This window comes from Lycium barbarum, chromosome 12 (assembly GCF_019175385.1).
Source record: "Lycium barbarum isolate Lr01 chromosome 12, ASM1917538v2, whole genome shotgun sequence".
NCBI lineage: Eukaryota > Viridiplantae > Streptophyta > Magnoliopsida > Solanales > Solanaceae > Lycium > Lycium barbarum.
Genome location: NC_083348.1, coordinates 11,903,097 through 11,925,927, shown reverse-complemented (window position 1 = coordinate 11,925,927; position 22,831 = coordinate 11,903,097). Strand labels below are relative to the sequence as shown.

General features: G+C 36.7%; 1 protein-coding gene and 1 pseudogene across 2 annotated transcripts; both read right to left on the bottom strand.

Annotated features, from left to right (window-relative positions):
• Window positions 1-2,784: 2,784 nt before the first annotated feature.
• LOC132624128 (G-type lectin S-receptor-like serine/threonine-protein kinase At4g27290) lies at window positions 2,785-6,206 on the bottom strand (annotated as a pseudogene).
• A 1,691-nt stretch (window positions 6,207-7,897) lies between these two features.
• LOC132623330 (uracil-DNA glycosylase, mitochondrial) lies at window positions 7,898-16,549 on the bottom strand. Of its 2 annotated transcripts, none has more exons than XM_060338074.1 (8): window positions 16,257-16,549; window positions 15,944-16,164; window positions 15,191-15,349; window positions 13,729-13,759; window positions 11,776-11,911; window positions 10,346-10,429; window positions 9,013-9,150; window positions 7,898-8,350 (listed from the first exon to the last, which is right to left on the bottom strand). In XM_060338074.1, the coding sequence occupies exons 1-7, from the start codon at window positions 16,546-16,548 to the stop codon at window positions 9,084-9,086; spliced, it is 990 nt and encodes a 329-aa protein (XP_060194057.1). In that variant the 5' UTR covers window position 16,549; the 3' UTR covers window positions 7,898-8,350; window positions 9,013-9,083. The 2 variants fall into 2 exon arrangements, with proteins under 2 accessions (XP_060194057.1, XP_060194056.1); XM_060338073.1 differs by having other exon boundaries at window positions 7,898-8,254; window positions 16,257-16,548.
• Between the last annotated feature and the right edge of the window lie 6,282 nt (window positions 16,550-22,831).

Genomic DNA, 22,831 nt, shown 5'->3' with positions numbered 1-22,831 from the left:
GATCTTCCTATTGCAAAACTCAAAGGTGTTAGAAATCCCTCTGAATATCCTATTTCTATGTTTGTGTCCTATAAAAAGTTATCTCCTAGTTATTCAACCTTTACTTCACAACTTTCTAGTGTGGAGATTCCAAACAATATGAAGGATGCTCTATGAGTTCCCAAGTGGAAGGAGGATATTTTGGAGAAAATGAGACATGGGAGTTGGTGGATCTACCAAAAAGAAAAAAAAAACCAATGTGCTGCAAATGGGTGTTCACCACCAAATTCAAATCAGATGGGTCCTTGGAGAGGTATAAGGCCTGCCTAGCAGCAAAGGGATTTACGCAAACATATGGCATTGACTATGTCGAGACGTTTGCTCCAGTAGCTAAGCTAAACTCAATTAGAGTCTCTTGAAAATCGCGGTAAATCCTGTTTGGTCTCTTCAATTGTTAGATGTGAAGAATGCTTTCTTGAATAGAAAATTAAAGGAAGAAGTCTATATGGACCCCCCCACCAAGTTTTGAAGAGAAGTACAAGTCAAAGATATATAGACTTAGAAAATCTCTTTACGGCCTCAAACATTCTCCACGGGCTTGGTTCGAAAGATTTACTCAATTCATGAAGAAGCAAGGGTATATGCAAGGACAAGAAGATACACTGTTTAGTCGACATTCACTAGAAGGAAAAACAACAGTTCGTATAGTGTATGCGATGATATCATCCTCACAGGAGATGATGTGGTTGAAATAAAAAATTTAAATGAATGTCTTGCCTCAGAATTGAGATAAAGGACTTAGGCCCGCTAAAGTATTTTCAAGGCATTGAGGTTGCACAATCAAAGAAAGGAATTATAGTGTCACAAAGGAAGTAACTGTTAAAAGAAACAGGAATGAGTGGTGAGTGGTTGTATACCAGTTGAAACTCCAATTGACCCAAATGTAAAGTTTGCAAAGGAAGGAAAATTGATTTATATGGGCCAATATCAGAGATTGGTAGGCAAGTTGATTTACTTGTGTCATACTAGACCTAATATCGCCTTTGATGTGAGTCTAGTCAGTCAATTCATGCATTCTCCACTAGAAGAACACCGAGAAGCTGTTTATCGAATCCTAAGGTATCTAAAGAGTTCCCCTGGGAAAGGGTTTTTTCTTCGGAAAGAATGAGCAAAGAAGTGGTGAGGCTTATACGGATGCGGACTGGGTTGGTTCATCTACGGATAGAAGGTCTACGTCTGGATATTGCACATTTGTCTGGTGAAATTTAGTGACTTGGAGAAGTAAGAAGCAAAACGTGGTGGCTTGAAGTAGCGCTGAGGCTGAGTATCGATCCATGGCACATGGAATTTATGAAATGTTATGGCTCAAGAGATTATTGCAAGAACTAAGAAGACCTATGAGTCTGCCAATGAAGTTGTATTGTGACAATAAGGCCGCCATAAGCAATGCTCATAATCCAGTTCAACATGACAGAACAAAGCATTTTGAAGTGGACAGACACTTCATTAAAGAGAAGATTGAAGATGGAAGCGTGTGTATCCCTTTTGTACCAACAAAAGAACAAGTTGCAGATACTTTCACAAAAGGTCTTTTCAGAACTACCTTTGAGACCTTTGTCAGCAAGTTAGGCATGTTCGACATGTACATGCCAACTTGAGGGTGAGTGTCGAATGAGCTGGCAGATTTAATCACAATCTGCTCTGCGAATAAGCTGGCAGATTTGATTATAATCTGCTCCTGTAAATATGTGATATCATGTATTTTAGGAAAAGATATTAGGAGTTATTCTAGGAAAATAGTTAAGAGGAAATCCCTTGATTTAAGGATCTCCTGTGAATTAGGGATTGATTAGTCTTTTTCTGATCTTTTTGTTCTAGTATAAGTACTGTACAGTTCTGTGAATAACGTAAGCTTTGCATTCTCTGAAAACTTTCATCTCTAATACATAATATTTAATAATTATTTTATTTATTATGTATTAGCTTTTAAATAAAAATAAATTATATACATATCTAGAAGCTAGAAAACAAACTTAATTATCCAGTGCTCTAATTTAGAGATACTATCTTAACAATCAGATAAATATTCAGATTCGAACATCTTAATCGTTAAAAAGAATTTGGACACTGGTCTCCAATAGTTTTTGTCCACTTTATTAATTGTTAAGCTAGACCACTGGGTGCAACTCGGAAGAAATAGTGTTCACATATCCATGTTTCACTTTCCATTCAGACCTTAGTTTAATGGTTTCAATATAATCTTCTTTTTAATAACTGTGTTATTCGGGCCGGTTTGCGCGCACCTCGACTAATTCCAGGGGGCACCTACTACCTTTCGCTAGCACTAGATAACTTTATTCATCAAGGCTTGCATAGATGGAAAAAAATAACTAGTGGTTTTGCCTTCACTGAGATTTGAACCTTAGACCTCATGGCTATTAACCCACTTCATTCACCATTAGGCCACAGCCTTTGGTTCAAAATACAATATAATCTCTCTTTTTCCATTAGGTACTAATATTAGAAGGTCTAGGATTAGAACTGATTGATGCATAGATTTCATAGTCTGACAAGTCTATGACAACATTGAATAAAAATATACGGATTTTTTCCTCTGACTGAATGATTGACTGAAAAAGAGAGAAATTGTTAATGTTTGACCAATTTTCTTAAACTTTGTGCCTAGCAGGACTAACAATGCGGGACATAGGAGTACAATTGTTGTTGGATGTTATCTCCATAATATGAAGGTTCTTAGCAGATATGTTTAACGCTCATGATGCATAATTGAATAGATTCCTCATGTTTTAAGCCATAACGACTACCAATTCACTTAGCTCAACTTCCCCATGTATCTAGCTCAGGTAGAGTTCAGGATTACTTCCAGTCATATGCAACAAATTAAGTGCCAATTAGTCATGTTGAATACCAATGCACAGATTCTGGAAGTGAAACTATTTAGTTGAACAATCAGTAGTTGTTGAGCTATGTGACGGGAACAATTAAGTAAATATAGCTTCTTGAGAAAACACCAATGACCTGAAATTTTTTCTCCTATCTGGCATCCAACTGTGTGATGCTTAATTCATTGACAGGAGTTTCGCCATGCTTGCTAGATGAACTGTCAGCTTCAGTGAATCTGCTTCGTCCATTGACAAAGCCTGGCTCTTTAGGCAAGGGCAGCGCAACATCACTACCCAGCATCATCACAACTGATGCCATACTCGGCCTATCTTCTGGACGCTGCTGCACACATAATCGACCTACATGGACTGATCTTTGAACTTCAGACAGATTGCATGATTGCCTTGGTTGTGTATCTATTAGCTGCAAAACCCTGCCTTCTTTGAATAGGATCCACACCTGAACATTTGATATCATGCAGTTAGATGCTGCAAGTTTTGCTAACATGAATTTTGCACCTTATAAGATAGACAAGAAGAGCTCCTACGTGTCCTAGAAGATTATGGTTAGAAGATTATGGTGATTGTCTGGATGCAAGAACCCTCTATTTCTCTTCCCACTTACAATCTCCATTACTAGAACTCCAAAGCTAAATACATCTGATTTCACTGAAAATTTTCCTTCTGCTGCATACTCCGGAGACATGTAGCCACTGCAGGATAATGTCAAACAAACAAAGTAAGTAGCTTTTTAGTGGACTACAAATAGTTCACACGTTTAGAGATCCTTACGATGTCCCAACCACTCTTGTTGTCATGGCCCCCGTCTCTTTCCTCTGAGACTTCTTGCCATGCCAAAGTCAGATATCTTCGGGTTCATATCAATGTCTAGCAAAACATTGCTAGGTTTAAGATCTCTGTGTATTATCCGCAATATTGAGTCTTGATGAAGATAGAGAAGTCCTCGAGCAATTCCATTAATAATATGGAAGCACTTAGGCATGTACTCATAAATCAACATTTTTTCTTCTGCTTGAATACAGCAACCAAGAAGCTTCACAAGATTCCGATGCTGGAGTTTGGCAATGAAGATGACCTCATTCTTGAACTCATCAGTTCCTTGCGCTGAGTATCTTGAAAGTCTCTTTACTGCAATTTCTTGTCCATCTTTCAGCACACCCTAGATATCCTCAGGAAATTAGTTGAAAAATCATATTTTACTGACAAATAATAAACTAGAGCTTGACGCTTTTTTGGGAAGTTTGTTTAAAGTGGAATTAACTTTTCATGACACTGCTGTTTAGTTGAAATTGGAGAATGGGAGATAAATTTTCTTACCGAAACTTGTGTTTTCCTTTTAAAGGTTCAGAAATTGCTTTTTAGGCTGTTAATTTGGATAAAACAGAAAGAGCTGCTGTTAACATGGTGACCTTGTAAACAGGTCCGAAACCACCCTCTCCAAGCTTATTGCTCAGTGAAAGGTTATTGGTAGCATCAGATATAGTTTCAAAATCAAACAATGGTAAATCTAGTTCTTCAGCTTGGCTTTCGTAAGTGCAGAATATTTCAGAGCTTCTTATTCCTCTTCCTGTCAAAATAAGGGCTTAATTGGATGTAAAGAGAGAAATTATGAGATTTACCAATCGTGGCTCAAGAAAAAAGGCACCACTAGTTCAAAAGCAGCAAAACCTCTGGTTTACCTTTGCTAAAATGTTGCTTTTGCCTTATGTACACGATTAAGCTTAGTGTTCAGAGCAGACCAAATGCTGCCAGAGGCAAGCTGATTCTCAGTTTCTTTACTTTCCCTGTACTGGAGTTCTCTGAGGATCAAAATAAATTCATCTGAGTTTCATAAGTAGGAAAATGTTTTTCCTTTTTTGCAAATAACGTAGAAAAACCTCAACTTGCTCATTCGATGACATTTAATTTGGTCTAGAATACTCAAAATCTAATGTAGCATCCTTGACAGCCTTAAATGCATAAGTAAAGAAACAGACTAGTACCTAACTCGGAAAAGTCCAACTTTATATAGATATCTTGTCCACTAGCACCGAACTCCCTGATGTCGACCAGATCATCAAACCAAAGCAAGTAGCCTTCATTTGTTCCTGTTATGTCTGGATTTTCATACGCTATACAAGAACAGTTTCTCAAGCACAATTCCTCGCATGCATTGAGAGTCACTCCTTTCCTGTACCAGGAAAAACGAGTGTCTGGCCACTTGGTGCCTGAATGCTTCAAGAATTTAACTTCCTTTTGGCAATTCAATGTTGTCTTTCTAACACAGCCGCCTGACCAATTTCCCCTTGCCCATTCTGTTGGATCTTTGGGTTCAAATTTATCCAAACATCTGCAGATTGGAGAGTTGCCGCTGTTGCACAAACCATACGCATGACACTGGCCATAAATGTCACAGTTATCTACTGGTGCCCTAACAATTCCATCCCAATTTTGTGTTTGATTATTCCATATTGAAAGCTGTAGAACCCCATTTAGTTGCATCACTATCATTGCAAAGATAGAGCTGTCTTTGAGCTGATACATGAAGGATAGTTTCTCGCGGTCTGATACATATGTATAGTTATAACCAGGACTTGGCAGCTGAGATGGGACATTAGCTAAGCCTCGACCATTCCATGGTGCATCCCTGCAGTATTCAGCCTCGACCATTCCATGGTGCATCCCTGCAGTATTCAATGGAACCGTTCATGACAAATGGTTGTGGTAATCCATGAGGATCAATTACCCAACTAAACTCACCCTTTGAGGGGTCATTCCTGATCTTCCATGACCTGAGGAAATGACCATAACCAGTCTTCAGATCGACCCCAAGCTTCATTCCAGGTAAAGCCGTGTCACTGGGATAGTCAAAACTCTGCCACAGATAATCCTCAGCTGCATCTCCAACAACAAGATTGCCTGAATCCAGAAGTTGAGAGCTATTGGATTTTGCATATGTCTAGTGGCATTAGAGGACCAAATGATTCTACCAGAACCATTTTGAAGAGTAAGAATTCCTTGTCTTGTAAAATTTAGCATACCATCTGTACCATTGAGTGGACTGTCTCTATTAGCAACCCATACCACTGTATGTACAGTAACTTTGTTGAACCATATGCCTATGTACCGGTTCCCGGATGTACCAGGTGAGAAAAATCCCAACTCGAACTTTTCAACTGATGAAATAATTGTGTTTCCATCTGTTAAAGATTGATCTGCAGGTATGGTATCTAGAGCACTCGACAGAATCAAAAAACAGAAAATATGGAAGGCAAGAATAAATGCATATTTATGGCTTCTATTGGTTTCTATTCTTTTATATTTTTATTTGATTTGAATCTTGTATTGGTGTTATTATATTAAAGGAATTTCCAGAGTTCAATTGAAATTTCTTGTTTTGCTTATAGATGGGGTCCTTGACAAAATAGTCTGGGGTTATTAGGTGACTTATGTCAACCTTGATAATGATGGAGAACATTGTTACTCAATGACACTGAATGTATTGTTTTTCTGACCAAATTGTTGTCAGAGTGTGGTTGGCTCTTCTGACATAATTGCGTAAAATTTTGGGTATGCCTTGGTCTCTATAGTCATCAAGTTGTTTCTCCTTTTACTAATAAGCAGCTTCCAAATTAACCGTTCAGTAAATGAAACTGTAAGTGAAATAGAAACTAAAGGAGAAAACAAGTTTTTTTTTTTTTTTTTTTTTTTTTAAGAAATACTTAACAAAGGATCAAGAGTGTGACTTATTGGTCAATGAAGTGACATAACTCGAAACATTAAGTGGTTTCTTTTTATCTATCTAAATTTTGGTAGACAGAGTTACTGGAAAGTAACACGTACTCATGAAATTCAGTGAAATAGTTGAAATGTGCCCAAACTGATTAATGAGGGTAACAATGATAGATATTGACTAACTAAATGCTCAGACTCTCAAGCTTTTCCATATCGAGATTGGAATTTCTTCTTCTTCTTTCTTTTTTTTTTTTTTCTTACTTTGTGGGGTCAAAGATTATTAGCTGAGGATTCTGGAGGAGAAGAAGTAAATAGGAGATTACCACAAAGCTTCGTTCCCAACTTTATAGACTTCTTCAATACGTAATTAAGGATCTCGGAATTGTCAGTGTGTACCTTGCAACAAATGATGGACTTTTAGTTCAACTTTCCACCTTTTTTTATTTTTTTTCATATGGTATTTGGATATTTGGCTCTGAGTTGTTCTAGGTTTTGAATAATATAAATTAATCTTGTTTTTTACAATAAGAATAACTAATTAAAAATAGTTGCATACCATTTCCAATCTATTTAGTAATTAAAAAAAGTTGATTCATTACTGAACCTCATTTTGGCAAATTCAAAGCTGTAACGGATTCACGGATATTTTTGTCCTAGAATCTACAATAATACTGATAGCACAATTCATAACCCTTGGAGAAAGCAATGAAGGCTTTGCTATGTTATGCTATCGTGTAAGTCTAATTGAACGCAATTAAATAAGTTATGCCCTCTTTAAATCCTCCTGTAATATTCCGACAACCGCAGGTTGCCCGGAAGGAATAACCTAGTTCAATGATAGAGCAGGTTTAGCTCCTTGAAGCAGATGTTAAAAGGAAATTTCAAAATGCTTACTCAAAAGAGTAAGAAAGAAGGGTCGCTTCAATAAAAAGTAAAAATTACTTGCACCCGATGTTTACATCAAACCAATAATACATGAAATACTCACACATCTATAGGCATCATCAAATCATAGTTAATTATTACACATTCTCACTATAATCTATCACTTAATACCATGGTTGAATTCCTAGTAAACATCGTATACGCATATATTTTTTCTTTATTTAAGCGACTACATGAAGAACATATTATAAACCCAAAAAATAAGAAGTAAAAGGTACTTATTTGGTTGCTCAAGCATGTCGTAATAGATGCCATTGTTAGAGCCGTCCATGGGCTGTGTTAAAGGCTCTGCTCTATTTGGTTGTGAATTCAGATACAAATATAAATATAAAACGAAAACAAAAGGTTCAAATTGATTTATTGTACATTAAAGCAAGTCGCACCCCCTTTCAATTTTATGAATAACAAGGATCGAGGAGTTGGAAAGGAGTATAAGTGGACCCATTACAGTAAAAATCAAATTAATTACCACGATAGAATCAGAAAACACGATTTAGTTCAACTTTTTAATAACTAGAGATAGAGCGTTTCAATAACTAGAAAGCAGTAGTATATATACATGCCCCCGACATAGTATAACAAAATAACAGGAAGCTAAGTAAAATCCTAGACAGGAGAATGGAAAAATAGGAACAAGCAGCAAAACAATATCCAAATTTCCATTTACCGCAAGACTTCCAAGATGGACCTCCCTGCAATGAAGGATGCATCAATGAATTATTCTTCTTTGTTCAGTAGTCAGCAAGTTTTAGTAGCCTAATAAGGCAGCAGATGCAGAAGAATGAATCCTATAAAAACAGAAGAAGCCCTTGAAAATTAAACAAAATTCGTTTAGATTGTAATCACTTTTATATGATTGTTTTGAGAACTTTCATCAATTTATACGTCCTGAAACCCAAAATGATTTTATCACTATATCCAAAATAAAATGTCTGGATGTGTGGAAAGTGACTCGTGCAGATCACTAAATCAGTCACTACTAACACCATGTTGAACTTAGTTATTAAAGCTTCTCTTGTTCAACTTATGGATAAACTTTACAAAAATAGAAGCAACACTCCCTTTATAACATCTTCAATGACCATTCTCCATGATATTAGATACCTCTTGGAAGTATTTCAAAATTGTTATTCCGATTCACAGGATCATTATTTTTTGGGAAAAGACACAAGATCATCATTCTCTGAATAGATTGCTTAACAGATGCAAACCAAAAGCATGCACTAAATGAGAGATGATTTATGAAAGTAGTTAGCTACTTCATCCAAAACGAGAAAAAAGAGTAATTAACTACATTAATGAGCTACCATGCTGCAGTTCTCAAGAAATTATCCACTGCCAAAAAGCTGGATTGCGAACAAGCAGTTGCCAGCCATAGCTACTATGTACGTGAAGATATCAGACAATAATTATTCTACGTGGACCTGCTAAAGCAACGACTTCTACATACCTAGAAGAATCACTTCTTAGTGGCAAATCCCGGCGGCACTAGCATTCCAAAATTGATGGTTGACAAGCAGCTTATAGTTGCCATTCAATGGGAGGTATTCCCATCTTTTCCAAAAGTTGGTTTGTCTGTGAAAAATGCCTGCAGAAGGAATCACCAGTTGAAGGCAAGAAAAGTAGAAAACCAGTTCGACACTAGCTTTCTAGTCAATTCAAGCATGAAACCTCAAAATGTAAACAGAGAACAGTCATTATTAAAAACTGCAGAACAGTCATTATTAAAAACTGCAGAAATCTTATGTTAGAAGGTGGCATCTCCTCAGGCTGTAAATGGCTGGATGTTGACCACTGTGACACTATTTCCCTCTGCATTTTAGCAAAAGAAATTTCATCCAATCACACTACTATTTCTGGGTCAAGTGAGCTGCCTGCCCCATGCAAACAAGACTAGAGGTGTCAAATGAGCGGGTTGGGCTGAATTTGGGCCGGTCAAAATGGGCTGAGTCAATAAATGGGCGGCCCAGAAGTTACGTGGCCTGAAACGGGCTAAAAAGCGGGACATAACCCAACCCGCTCAATTCTTACTAAGTTTCAATTTTTTCACTTGTTTTATAATATTATAGTACCTAAAAAAAACTATTTTTTCTGTATTATGGCTATATATAACATATCAAATAAATTATGTCTTTTTCAATATACTTTGACAAGATTTTCATGGGTCAATTCGAACTACATATCAGCCCAATTTTTGATGGGCTAAAATGGGCTGAGCTAATAAATGGACGGGTCATGTTTTCATGGGCTAATTTTGACACCCCTAAACAAGACCAAGAAAACAATGATCATCTTACACAGGAAGATTTCAGATCATAAGCTGATCCAGAATTTTTTATTTTTCTTGCTCAACAAAGAAAAAACAAATTAGAAAGAGGAAACGGGAGAAGGCAATCACGATGCAGACACATTCATGGTTCACGATGGAAATAACCTAGTTTTCAAAGTTAATTGTTATAATAGTTCCCTTTTATTCTTTTTGCGGTTGGGAAAGCAGAGAACTTGTGACTTCAGAGGAAACCAGGCTCTTGAAACAAATAAAAAAGGCTGATTAGTTGCTCAAATGCATGAGTCATGTTGTGCAAGCCTCCCCTTACATGGGCGTATTTATTATTATATAATACAATCCATAAAAGTAAATAGCGAAAAAAGGTTTAGAAAATAAATATTTAATGCAACATAACAACTGAACTCATATAACATAACTACAGCACTCTGATTTATAAAGCATGAAATGATTAAAAGAGATTTCAGTTGAAATGAGTCTTGTCAAGGGAACACACCGACATCCAAAGAAGCCTCTGTTTGCAGACAAACCAGAAGGGTGTGCTGATTTGAGAACATAGTGCTTTGTTTCATCAACTAACCTGTAAAACAAAAAGGTTAATTAGGAGCGAAAAGGAATAGTTACCGTTTGAACCTCGTCTGCCCAATTTCAAATCAATATCAAAGAGTTGAACAGCCCAATTTCATTCCCAGTATTTTTTACAGTTAAATTTGATCTTTTTATAGAAATAAAAAATCATTCATGGAATCTTTCATTAGACATCCGAAGCAATTACCTAAATCGTAAACTTTAACCTTTTCAGAAAAATGGAAAATCAATACGTAACATCTAAAGTTGTATCAAGGATAACTCAAAGGGGGTGTCAACGTAACTAGCTGCAGGGAACGTGCAGCATCTGCTATTTATTTCTAAGCCAAGGAAACGAAAAATCCGAAAGTACTATAGGGAGTGAAATAGGTCTGCAAATCCTGTATTGATAGTGTAACTGTTGCTCTTAGAAAAGAAAAAAAAAAACGACAAAACAGAATGCGCAACTCAAGTAGAATAAGGATGACCAACTATTTTTCCAAAATTTCAAGCATGTAAGAAGAAAAATATAGTTTACTTTACAAATAAAATATGTTTTTTTTCTCTTCAAAAATTATGATTTGAAAAAAGAACACCAGTTCGAATGATATCCTGGTGGGCCTTGCCCATAGAGTGCCTTATGCAGCTTTCACTATAGATGGCATGCTATGTTTAATATAGAAACACGAACTTGGGTTAAGACTGGTCAGGAGAAATATTTAGTGACATATTCGAGATGCCATCACTTTAAGGACACATAATAAGGTTGATACAAAGTGCAAACAGTGATCTCAAAGTTTTTCGAAGCCTAGTCAGAGAACGACTGGTTAGCGGGCATGGGTTTTGTCCGGAAGAAATCCTTGGCTACATGTAATTTTGAGAACTAATCTTGAGTGAAGAATTTCAGTCATAAAACTTCTGAAAGAAAATAGATATAAACATGTTCCACTTCTAACTTCTCTTCAAGGTCAATCTAGTTAGAATTCAACGCACATGATTTTTTTTTTTTTATGACATCAACGCACATGAGATTTTGTATAATTAGATGCTAATAGTCAAATGAAATTGCTCTCCTTAAGTACCAGCAAGAAGGTGAAGATGGAAGTAAAGAGGAGAAACAGGAAATTTAACCAAAACTCTACTACTGGACATTCAAAAATGTTTGCAGATCATCCCCCTATCCTTGTAGTTTCGCCCACCGAACATTTAAACTTGCAGGTATAATTCCAACAAGGGTAAAGGTTATAAGTGATTCCCACAAAATAACTAATCATCTTGAGACTAACTACTATAAAGTCAGGATTCCCAATGAGATACTAAGCAACTTAATAGAGTATTAGCAGCCTTGTGATGAATCACCTGGCTTTTGTTTGGGCGTAGTTTCCCCACAGAATGAAAACAACTCCTTCTTTCTTCTGAGAAATTGTTTTAATGACAGCATCTGTAAATTGCTCCCAGCCTTTATTTGCATGAGAATTTGCCTGATGATGGCTAACTGAGAGTACATCATGGAAAAGAAAAGGCTCAAATTTCTACTGATTAGTAGAACACAATAAGCAGTATCACTGCATCTCTTCACTGAAAAAGAAAAGCAACATGATAAAGCATTCGAGAACAAATGAAGGAGTCTTCTTCAGAAAAGGGAAATTTTTTCCTGCCATACGTCTTTAAAAAGGACAGAGACACATAATGTCCAAACAGCAGATCTTAACTTTTAAAAAGATCAAAATGTAGCTGACAACACTAACTTCTGAATTACAGTAGATTGAGAAATAGAAGAGACAAATATTCTCTATGCAAACTATTGAAAAATTGGATAGGAAATCAAACTATGATGCATGGCTTTCGTTCTTTTTTTTTTTTTTTTTTTTTTGGAACAGCAAACTCTGGTGTAAGTGCTTTGCCCATATAATGTCAACATCTGTATAATGTACAAATAGAAACCTATCTGTATAATTATGTACTTGCTATTGACAGCAATCTAACAAGATTTTCCCACATTCTTTTGCCTTGGAGTTTGGCTTCATTGATTATTCTGCCTAAACCGACCCACAGGTTGTTTTCTGTGTTTAGATCAATGGCTGAACTTAAACTTTTTCCTGGAAGGGCAAAACAATTAGAAGTTGCACAGTTGGCCTAGATCAAGTCTAGGGTACACTAGACTTTAACCTAGGCAGCAATCAAAATGTTTTTCTTTGCTGGCAAGTGCTAAGCTCAGTATTAATAGACAAAATAGACCTATAGCAAGTTGTTGACTCAGTTAAGTCAAGAACTAAGAAGCTATTAGCTAAGAAGGCAAGAGAATGCGGGAAATTTCGTTTGTATCGCTGCTAACAGAAATATACACTGTTTTTATGACAGAAATGTAGACTAATAAAATGACCTAAGCTTTGTCTAATTACAAATGATGAGCTAAACCCCTATTTATAAAAGTATAAAGGTGGTTGGTTGTCATTAAATAAAGGTGGTTGGCAACTACTAGTAAGATTTCCTTGCATGCTGCTCTCTAAAAGCTTCTCTCGCTTGTAGTATAATACTGGTAGTTGGTCGCTGAAGACACATTACTGCAGGCGTTGCTTGTGGGCACTGCCTGTGCATTGGCCACTAACAAGTTGGCCAATGTAGGGGCAAGAGTGATTGTAAGTTTAGTGCAGCCAAGGCCAAGGCACTCTGTAGTACAAGGCATTGAAAGACTTCCGACAGTATTATGGAGCACCAGCAACATCATGGGACAAGACTAGAAAGCAACCCGTGACAATATGGATGCAAATTCTATATGATAGGTTTCGTGTCTGTAAATCTTTATGTTTCAGTCATGTGTATGCAATCCAAAAGTTAGGAAATAAAAGTAAAGCAAAAAGAAAGTCCGAAATATGACAGATATGATGTCTAACAATAAGATTACAAAATACAGCAAATTTCACATCGCAGGAGATACCTTGGTACAGTAAGCAACTTGTCAGATGCCTTCAAATTTCAACCTTGTACAAACATCTAGATACGTTGAGATTGATTCTGAATCACTCTTCTTTACCTACTTTATGCTGACTTTCTCGTTTTTTTTTCTAAATCGAATTCTCAGATCTTATAAACAAACACACCTTGAATGATTTATGTGTAGAGAGAGAGAGAGAGAGATTATTTCAGTTAGTATCTAGTTTTGCTTCATCTAGTATTAATCTTCACAAGCACATCTGTGGCAATAGCATTATAGCAAATATAATATAGCCCAAAAAAGCATATGAGATTTAATGAATCCAAAAGGAATGTGTGCAGACCAATATATAAAACCATTGAAGACAAAATATTTACCTGTTAGAACAGCATTGAGAAGCAGAACGCCCTGTAAAGCAATGTGGTGTATGTCAGACAATTACTTAAAGGAGGAAAAAATTGGAGGCTATAAAAGTGTTGTCAACACTGATAAGAAAAAATGCACTTCGGCCATAACTCAACTCCAAAAGATAGCTCATGAGGTAGGATTGCTCAAGACCATATAAAGAGACCATCCCATCCCTAAATGACCGATGTGGGAAATCAACACCCCCTCGCGCGCCCAGGCCTAACAACTGGAGTGTGGAAAATGTAATATGAGGGCCCAACATCAAGTAAAAGAAGAATTGGGATGGACCTGGCTCTGATACCACAATAAAAAAATGGACTATGGGCCTAACTCAACCCCAAAAGCTAACTCATTAGGTGAGGATTGCCCAAGACCATATAAAGAGATCTCTCCATCCCTAAATGACCGATGTGGGAACTCAACAAACACAACTTATAAAGAGTACATCCAGCAGTTGCACACATACTTTTCGCTCTTCGATTCAAGGTGTACAAAGTTATTTTTGCTGATTTGGAAGGATCAGTTTCATTTAACAGAAATTTAACATTGAATCATGAACAACTCTAATTTCCTGCTCAAACTAAGTATAAATGTAGTCTAAGAATGCTCTAAGTAGAAACCTTCTTACCTTAACAAGAAGCAAGCATGCTTTCAAGCATGCAAGTGAGCCAAAACATCTCTTACTAATTCCAGAGCTACAGGGGAGTGGTATAAGTTGAGAATTTCTATGATATACATCTTTGTGCTACAGTTTAGTTCTAAGTATTCCACCAGTAGTGTACAAAAGTGACAAGTTTCAGATTTCAAACTACTTATCAAACTATAAACTGACAGTTTACAGATTTTAAATTGTTATGAATTTCTATCAAATAAGCTTGCATAAATATCAACTTGGTCCAAGTTAGGATCCACCACTATTACACTAACATGTAAAGAAACCACAGGACCGCCATGTACTCAACAGTTGGCCCCAACAACAAGAAATGATGGGCAGTTGATAAAGAACAATTCATTGGTCTTTGAATGACATTGGAATTTAAAGTTGCAATCTTTGTAGCTTGTTACACTGTTAATAACTAGGAGCTGTAAAGATGTGACTTATAAGTGGCCATATAGGTTCAGTGAACAAAATTGGCACAAACACCATGCAGCCACATCTTGCTTAACTATCAAATATATGTCTCCATGAATTAAAGTGAAAGAGATCAGAAGTGGATAGTAGTTGAAATGATAGTCATGCTTCAATAGCACTTCCTGTGTCAAATATGTCAAAAGAATGCAAGAGTGAAACTTGTAAAGGTAACAAGTCATTGTTTTTGACTGAACAAACTGATATACGTAAGGCACAGTGGATAATTAAAAAAAAAAAACAATTTAATATGAAACCCATATAACGCAGATGACGAGTTCCACCAAGAAGTTCAGAAGCACCTGTACAGCCCATTGTTCCAGATTTCCATGAAGTGGTATTGAACAGCCCAAATCTTGCTTAAGTTCTTTATATATGTTTGTCAGACTAGAAGGGACTTTCACACCTTTAGGCACCGAGAAAGAGAGGCCCATTGCCTGACCCGGTCCATGATACGGATCCTGAGATCACATCGAAAAAGGATCATGCTACTGTAAGCTAGAAAATGCTTCCAGCAAAGGCTAAAATATTTCCGAAAGTATAGCTTCATTACCAAAATCCTAAAGGTGATATATGAGATGAATAAATACCAGATTGCTCCACTAAGGAAGATGACCAAAGAGAACCAAAGCAACTTCTGTATTTTATTTTAAATTAACAGCTCTTTGGTTTTAATATTTTCAGATGGTTGCATTTCAAAAACTAAGAAAATAATTATCACGGGTGCACATGCTGCATAATATTTTACTGTCTCCTTTTCGGGTAAGGTTGTAAAGTTTACAATACAAAAACCAATCGTGATTCCTTGAGAACATACTATTAGTAAGAGATAATTGTCACCTGAATTATTACTTTTCGCGAGTTTAACACCCCAACTATCAGTTGTTCCTTTTTCCTACCTGAACTATCGCCATCTATGTATTAAAACATGGTGATAGTTCAAGTAGGAAAAGGGAAGAGCTGATAGTTGGGATCTGAAACTCGCAAAAAAGTGATAGTTCAGGTATATTTTGGATCATTATCTCTAAGGGTACCTAGAAAACTAGAAAGTATACCTGTCCAATGATGACAGCCTTTACCCGGTCAAATGAAGTAGTGTTAAGAGCATTAAAAATGAGATGTTGTGGAGGGTAAATTGGGACACTACCACTAATTTCCTTTTCCACAAATTTGCACAAGTTCTCTGCATAGGGCTTCTGAAATTCCCCTGGCAGTGCTTCCAACCATGTCTCCTCAACCAAGAGTTCCTGTAACTTCACATATCCAACCCCCTCACCTAACACACAACAGATGTCTTCTCAAAACCAAAAAAAAAAAAAAACTTGAGGAACCAAAAATAAAAGTAAAAGGAGGATTGTTTTAACAGACCGTTTGGGTTTAATTTGTGAGAACAAAGTTTGAGGTTCCTTTTGGCCTTAGCGAGTGATCTGTTGAACTCCATTCTCCGCTTTTGCTCCGATGTTACGTCTTTGGGGTCTTCCAAGGCGCTAGAAATGGTGGAAGATACCCGTTTTAGGCGCTTTGCTGCTGGTTGCTTCAATACATCCATTAGGGTTTTGGATGATGAAGACGCCATTTTTTTGTCTGTAAAAGCAGTGAGGAAATGGGTCCTAAAATCACCCAATAAGTCACTCCATTGGCGGGAACACCCGCATTTCATATTCACCCTATTACTTCCTTTTTCCTTTTTCTTTTTTCCTTTTTTGAGTCCGCAACCAAAATGACCCAATAAAAATTCAAGTAAATCAAAATATCCCAAAATATTTGGTACAAAAGACCTTTAGCGCAGTATTAAAGCACTTAACTGCTTTAGCGCATTAAAATAATATTTTTCTCTCCCCTATAGCGCAGTAAAATGTTGCGCTATATTACCCAACATAAAAACCCATCGGGTTCCAACACTTGTCAAAACGCCATTGGAGGCGATTTCAAGGTGGTCCCCACATCAAAATACGTCATTTTCTATTATTTTAGTTGGAAAAGTTTAAATTCTCGGTATATTCAAGTCAAGGAGTAAAATTCTAAGCTCGAATTTTGGAAAAAAGAGGTGTACAACTCGATTAAAACAACCGACAAAAATCTTCGATTAAGGTTTTTTACTATGAACTTTTGTTACTATTTTGTTATATACATTATATTCTAAGCATGTTTAACATTTAATAGTCGTTAATTTCCAAAAAAAAAAAAAACAAATTTCGCTTTTTTTTTTGTTTGATCGGTCTGGGCAGTGGCTTTTGCCATTGTTCCGATTTTATTTTATTTTTTGTTTAATTCATTATTTGTTAAATGTTTATGAATTGTTAATTTGTTAATTGTTTATGAGTTGTTAGTTTGTTAATTGTTTATGAATTGTTTAATATAGTAATGTATTATTATTTGTAAAATATGCAATTATTAATTAATTAGTTGTTAAATATTGATTATGAATTGATATTTTGTTAATTGTTAATGAATTATTATTTTTTTAATTGATTATGAATTGTTAAATCTATATTATTTTAAAAGCATGAATATATATGTTAAATAAAAAAATATTATCTAAAAAAGAATAGTTAAAGTTCTTCTTTTAATATTTATGTTCACGGAAATAAAAATTATTATGAATTTCATAAATACATACGTTAGCGATAAAATGCAAAGTTTGTAGGAAAATATGTGGTCGACGAATATACTCTTTTAGTCTAATTATATCATATTTGTGTTGGCTACTTGGTCAACTAAAAATATATCACATATTCAAAATAGAGTTATAAACAAATATTACTACTGAAATTCCATTCCCAAACTAATTAACTTAAAAGTCTTTGCAATCACAGAAGTCAAAATCCCATGTCCTTACTATCACATATTAAATTTACTGCACATTTAATATGACGAAAGTTATGTTGAAAATAATTATTTTCTTCCAATTTGGTTGGAGAGTGAAAATAATTTTTGGAAAAGACTATCTAATAAAGATTGATAACAAAATTACCAAATCAAATATTCAGAATCGTGCGAGGAAGTAAATATTTGATTTTTATACATTCAAAATAAATATTGCATTCAAGATAATAAGTAGATATTATTTTTTCAAGTTGCTTATCGATAGAATATAAATAATATTATAAAAATCGACAAGAAATATTCGTGCAACGCACGTACATAGAGACTACATACCCCCAAAAATATAGTAATCTCCTATTATGTTAATTATGCCATTGTTACTTTATTTATTTGTGAAATTATTTATCCCATGTTAATTATTCACAAGATATAATACAACATAATTCACATATTCCCTACAAATTATTAATTAGTTAATATAATTTCAAGAATAATGACTAATTTAGTTTGTACAGACCGGACTCTTTCATGGATCTGAATGTTCCCTCGGGGCTCAATGATCACCCGGGACCCGATGATAGATCAGTATTGTCTTTGCAATGCAATCATAGGTCAGAGTTATTATGGGCTGGTACTATAGGGATACCGACTAGCCCCACACCCCCGCATCTTAGAGATATTTTTTAGGGGCAGCATCTATTGTTGCGTGTCCGTTGGTCGGGTACAACATGATTGGCCGCTCATTACGGCCATGGTTGAGCGGCGGAGGCCGGAGACACACACCTTCCTTCTTCGCACTGGTGAGGGCACAATTACACTTCAGGATGTAGAGGTCCTCTTTGGATTGTGGGTAGATGGAGAGCCATTATACACTCGGTACGAGCCTCCTCCTGGTAGTACATGGGCGACGAAGTTGGCTAGGCTCACCCACTTCGTGCCTGGTGCCGAGGGCCAGATGTCAGGACAGAGTCAGGTTCAAATTAGTGCACTCTGCAGGACGTTGAGGATCGTCATGCCCATTTTTACCTGCTTATTATATTCAGGGGCATCTTGTTCCCGAACTCATCGGGTGCTTTTGTCAGTTTACGATATTTGGTCTTCTTCGAGCATTTGAACCGCTTGGGAGACTACAGTTGGGGCAGTGTTGTTTTGGCGTACCTTTACAGATGCCTATGCCAAGCTTCTATTGGTGCTGTCATTGATGTGTGTGGATTTTTTGCTCTTCTCCAGGTAATATTTTAAGTGTGTGTTCCTTTAATGTAAACAAACCTCTTGAAATAATGACTAAAAAATCGTATTTTCTAATATCGCTTACAGTTATGGGTGTGGGAGAGGATGTTGCCTTTTCAGCCCCTACCTAGGCATCACCTCGATATTGACATGCCTTATGCGAGGAGGTGGACTACGCGTTTTGATCGAGATGTGGATATGCACCACAGTATTCTTCCATTTCGGGACCAGCTTGATCACATGACGGACGATGCGGTAAAACTATTTAACTTTACATTATTAATTTAATTAAACGTCTTTTCTACATGGTGATCACTGATTTGTATTTATATGTTATGCAGTTATTTATATGGATGACGTATGCTGCTATATTAGATGGGTTGTCGGCCTTTTTTAGGGCAAGTCAGGGGGTTTGGAGGTCGCGGTGTCAATTGATACACCTGGACATAGTTGAGGACCACATGCCCGAGCGCGTCTTACGACAATTTGGGCATACACAGAGTATACCCCCTAACGTTCGTCATGAGCTCCGACACTACCAGCGGGACGATCGGGCCGCCGTTGATGATGAGTTTCTAGCTTTCATGGTTGTCCAACTCCACCGCTGGAGAACATGTTGGACACTTTAGTGGTGGTCGGCCATTTGACTCCCATTCAGTATTACATGCGCTGGTATCATTAGATCACACGCCGATTGATCGGCAACCCAGCTTTGCATCCCGCAAGGAATGTAGGATACTCAGCACTCGCGGGGCAGTACGAGACATTGGTAAGTTTATCGTATTTAGATTTATTTAATTGTATTAATTGTTACGTTTTAAAAAAATAACTTTTTTTTTACTGTTGAACACAAATGCAGCTGGTGGCCGTACAGTGATTATGCATGTTGGGGTTAAAGCATATGCCTTACCCCGGGCTTGCGGTGGAGATGGTACGTATATCCGAGGAGGGTATCCGGCAGGTAGGAGAGTTCAGGCGCATGGAGGAGCCTGTTCCAGAGGTTGAGTATCAGCCAGCGCCAGGTGGAGGACCTGGTGCTGCCAGAGGACGCGGTGCTGCTGCTAGAGGACCTGGTAGTGGAGGACACCATCTGGTAGATGAGGCAGATGAGGCCGCTCCCATTCCAAAGGAAGTTCCCGTTATAGTCCATCCGCAGCCGTTCCAGGCCAGTGGCAGCTCACCTGGACAGTCACCTACGTTTACGCCGGCGCTCCTACTTGCTGAGATACCTGGGTCTTCATCACAGCCGAGCCAGAATGCATACATAGAGGAGCGTGATAACGTCGATTGGGCGGCGTTACGCGTTTCATTAGCTGATGAGCGGCCTGTGAGGAATTTAGAGGGACCCAGGATTCTTGACTTCTATGAGTTTTTAATCCCGGTTAGTATTTAAAATACTTATTTGTTCATTTAAATTACTTATTTTAAATACATATGTTACTCATTATTTAGTAATATTTTATATTTTAGGATTCGGCGCCAGCGGGTCCACCAGAGCGACCCACTCAGGCGTTTTCTCATGGTCTGCCGAGCCAGCGGTGTCTTCCCATATAATTGTCGAACCACAGGTAAGCTTTTTATTAAAATTAATTTTGTTCAATATAAGGTCAATATTTAAAATACATATTTAATTATTTAAAGTACTTATTTTAAATATAAGTGTTACTTATTATTTTATTTTTTTATATATTTTAGGATTCGGCGCCAGTGGGTCCACAAGAGCCACCCATTCATGAGCCTACTCATGAGTCTGCCGAGCCCGAGGTGTCTTCTCATAAGACTGTCGAGCCACAGGTAAGATTTTTACTTAAAATCAATTTTATTCAATATAAGGTGAATATTTATTTAATTTTTATAACCTTTATTTAGACTTCGAACAACATATCGTCCAGGAGACTACCTCATATTCTGTACTAGACCCATCTCAGGAGCCTACTCAGGCACCCGTTGATACACAGGTTTGATTATTCAACAAACGTTAATGTATTCAATATATAAATAAGAAATGGTACTAATTATTATATATTTTTCAGGTTCATCCTTTGGCGCCCGCTGTGGCAACTCCTGACGAGGAAGAGGTCGAGTTTCCAGACCCAGCTCAGCCTGAGGTTCTGAGCGTGCCAGCGGGACTAGATCCCAAGAAGAAACACGTTCTAGTTAACGGCGCAAGGGCTATGGGAAGAGGAGATGATCATGACTTGGAGCGCCCCGTTATTAAGAGGAAAAAGGGCAATGGAGGTGATGGCGAGGGCGGTGGGGATGGTATGAGCCTTAGACCTAAGGATAGTCTCATACATACCACATGTGGGACCATCCACGATAGTGTATATACATTAGTGTTGTACAGTTTATCGTAAATATTATATATTTTTTGCATATCTATTTATATTTATAAATATTATCTTAGTCTTTATTATTGTTTATAGTTTCACATCCTAAATTGATAATAAACAAACGTGACACATTCGAAATAAAGTTAAGCATTAATTTAAAAATAACACAAAACCCTAAAACATAAATAACGTAAAGCTAATGACTACAAGTCTTCAAACAAAAATGGACTTCGAGCACTTTTTAACCACTAAAACGACAATCCGAACTTTTGTGTATCCTTGATGTATTGAGCCTACCTTATTAATCGTACAAATATAAGTAGGGTTCTATATAAAATATTGAAGTTCCGGAGTTTCCAAGCATTATTAATATGCGGCTAAAGTACGTAAAAAAGTGTGAAAATGTGATAAGAGGGTGTATTGGGAAAATGGTAAGTCCTATAGCGCAGCATTTTAATGTGCTATAGGGGAGAAAGAATATTGTTTAGCGCAGTATAAAGCACTTAATGGCTCCGTCACAGTTAAGTGCTTTAGCGCAGTATTTTACTGTGCTAAAGGTACTTTTGTACCAATTTTTTTTTTTTTTGGTATTTTGGTTCACTTGAATTTTTATTGGGTCATTTTGGTTCCGGACTCCCCTTTTTTCTCCGTTTTAAAAATAATGTTTTTTTTTACAACTTTTAAATCTTAATTATGAACGTGACATGTTTAACACCATAGAATTAAAAATCATTTTTGTACGTTCTACATATCTTTAATTTAAGACTATTAGAGGTGTTCATGATTTGGTTAATTCGATAGTTATTTGGGTTTGGTTTGGTTTTATTAAAAAAAATCGAAGAAAAAATCGAACCAAACCGATAAATTATATACACATTATATATATATATACGAAAAACGGAGTGATGAATGCAAAATAATTCAATATTCACAAGTATTAATCACACATGGCTATCACAACCCACATAAACAGCAACCATACCAAACCAGTGAATTTATCACCAACCCAGTGCCTGTAGGCTCAACATGCATTCCCAGTCACAGTACTCTACTTTGCATTAGTTACCTGAACAACTACATCAATACCCACCCAAGTGGTCATCACAGTCACTAAGGTGGGACCCTCTTTCACGCTCAATACCCCTTCAACATTTATAAAATATATAGGCCTTCAATCAGAGTCTTAAAGAGTAAACTGTAACAAAGAGTAAACTGTAACACACCTTAAAGCCGAATAGGAGCCACGATCCCTCGAACCTGAGTCATGCCCTTACGAAGTGCTTCCAAACTATCAGAGTCCATCAAATATAGATTCTACATTAGAACACGAATCCGTAGGTACCCATATTGCCATACTTCTACTCGGAACCCAAAAATGGACCCAAAATAACCAAACCCAAGTTCTGAGGGAAAAACTGGAATTTCAACTTAAATTCATCTTACCCATAGGCTAAATAGCCATAATCCTAAAAATTATGGAAATCTAATCACAAATTGGCCTTCAATTTCATTATTTACACTAAACCCAATTCTATGGAAAATAAAACCCTTAAT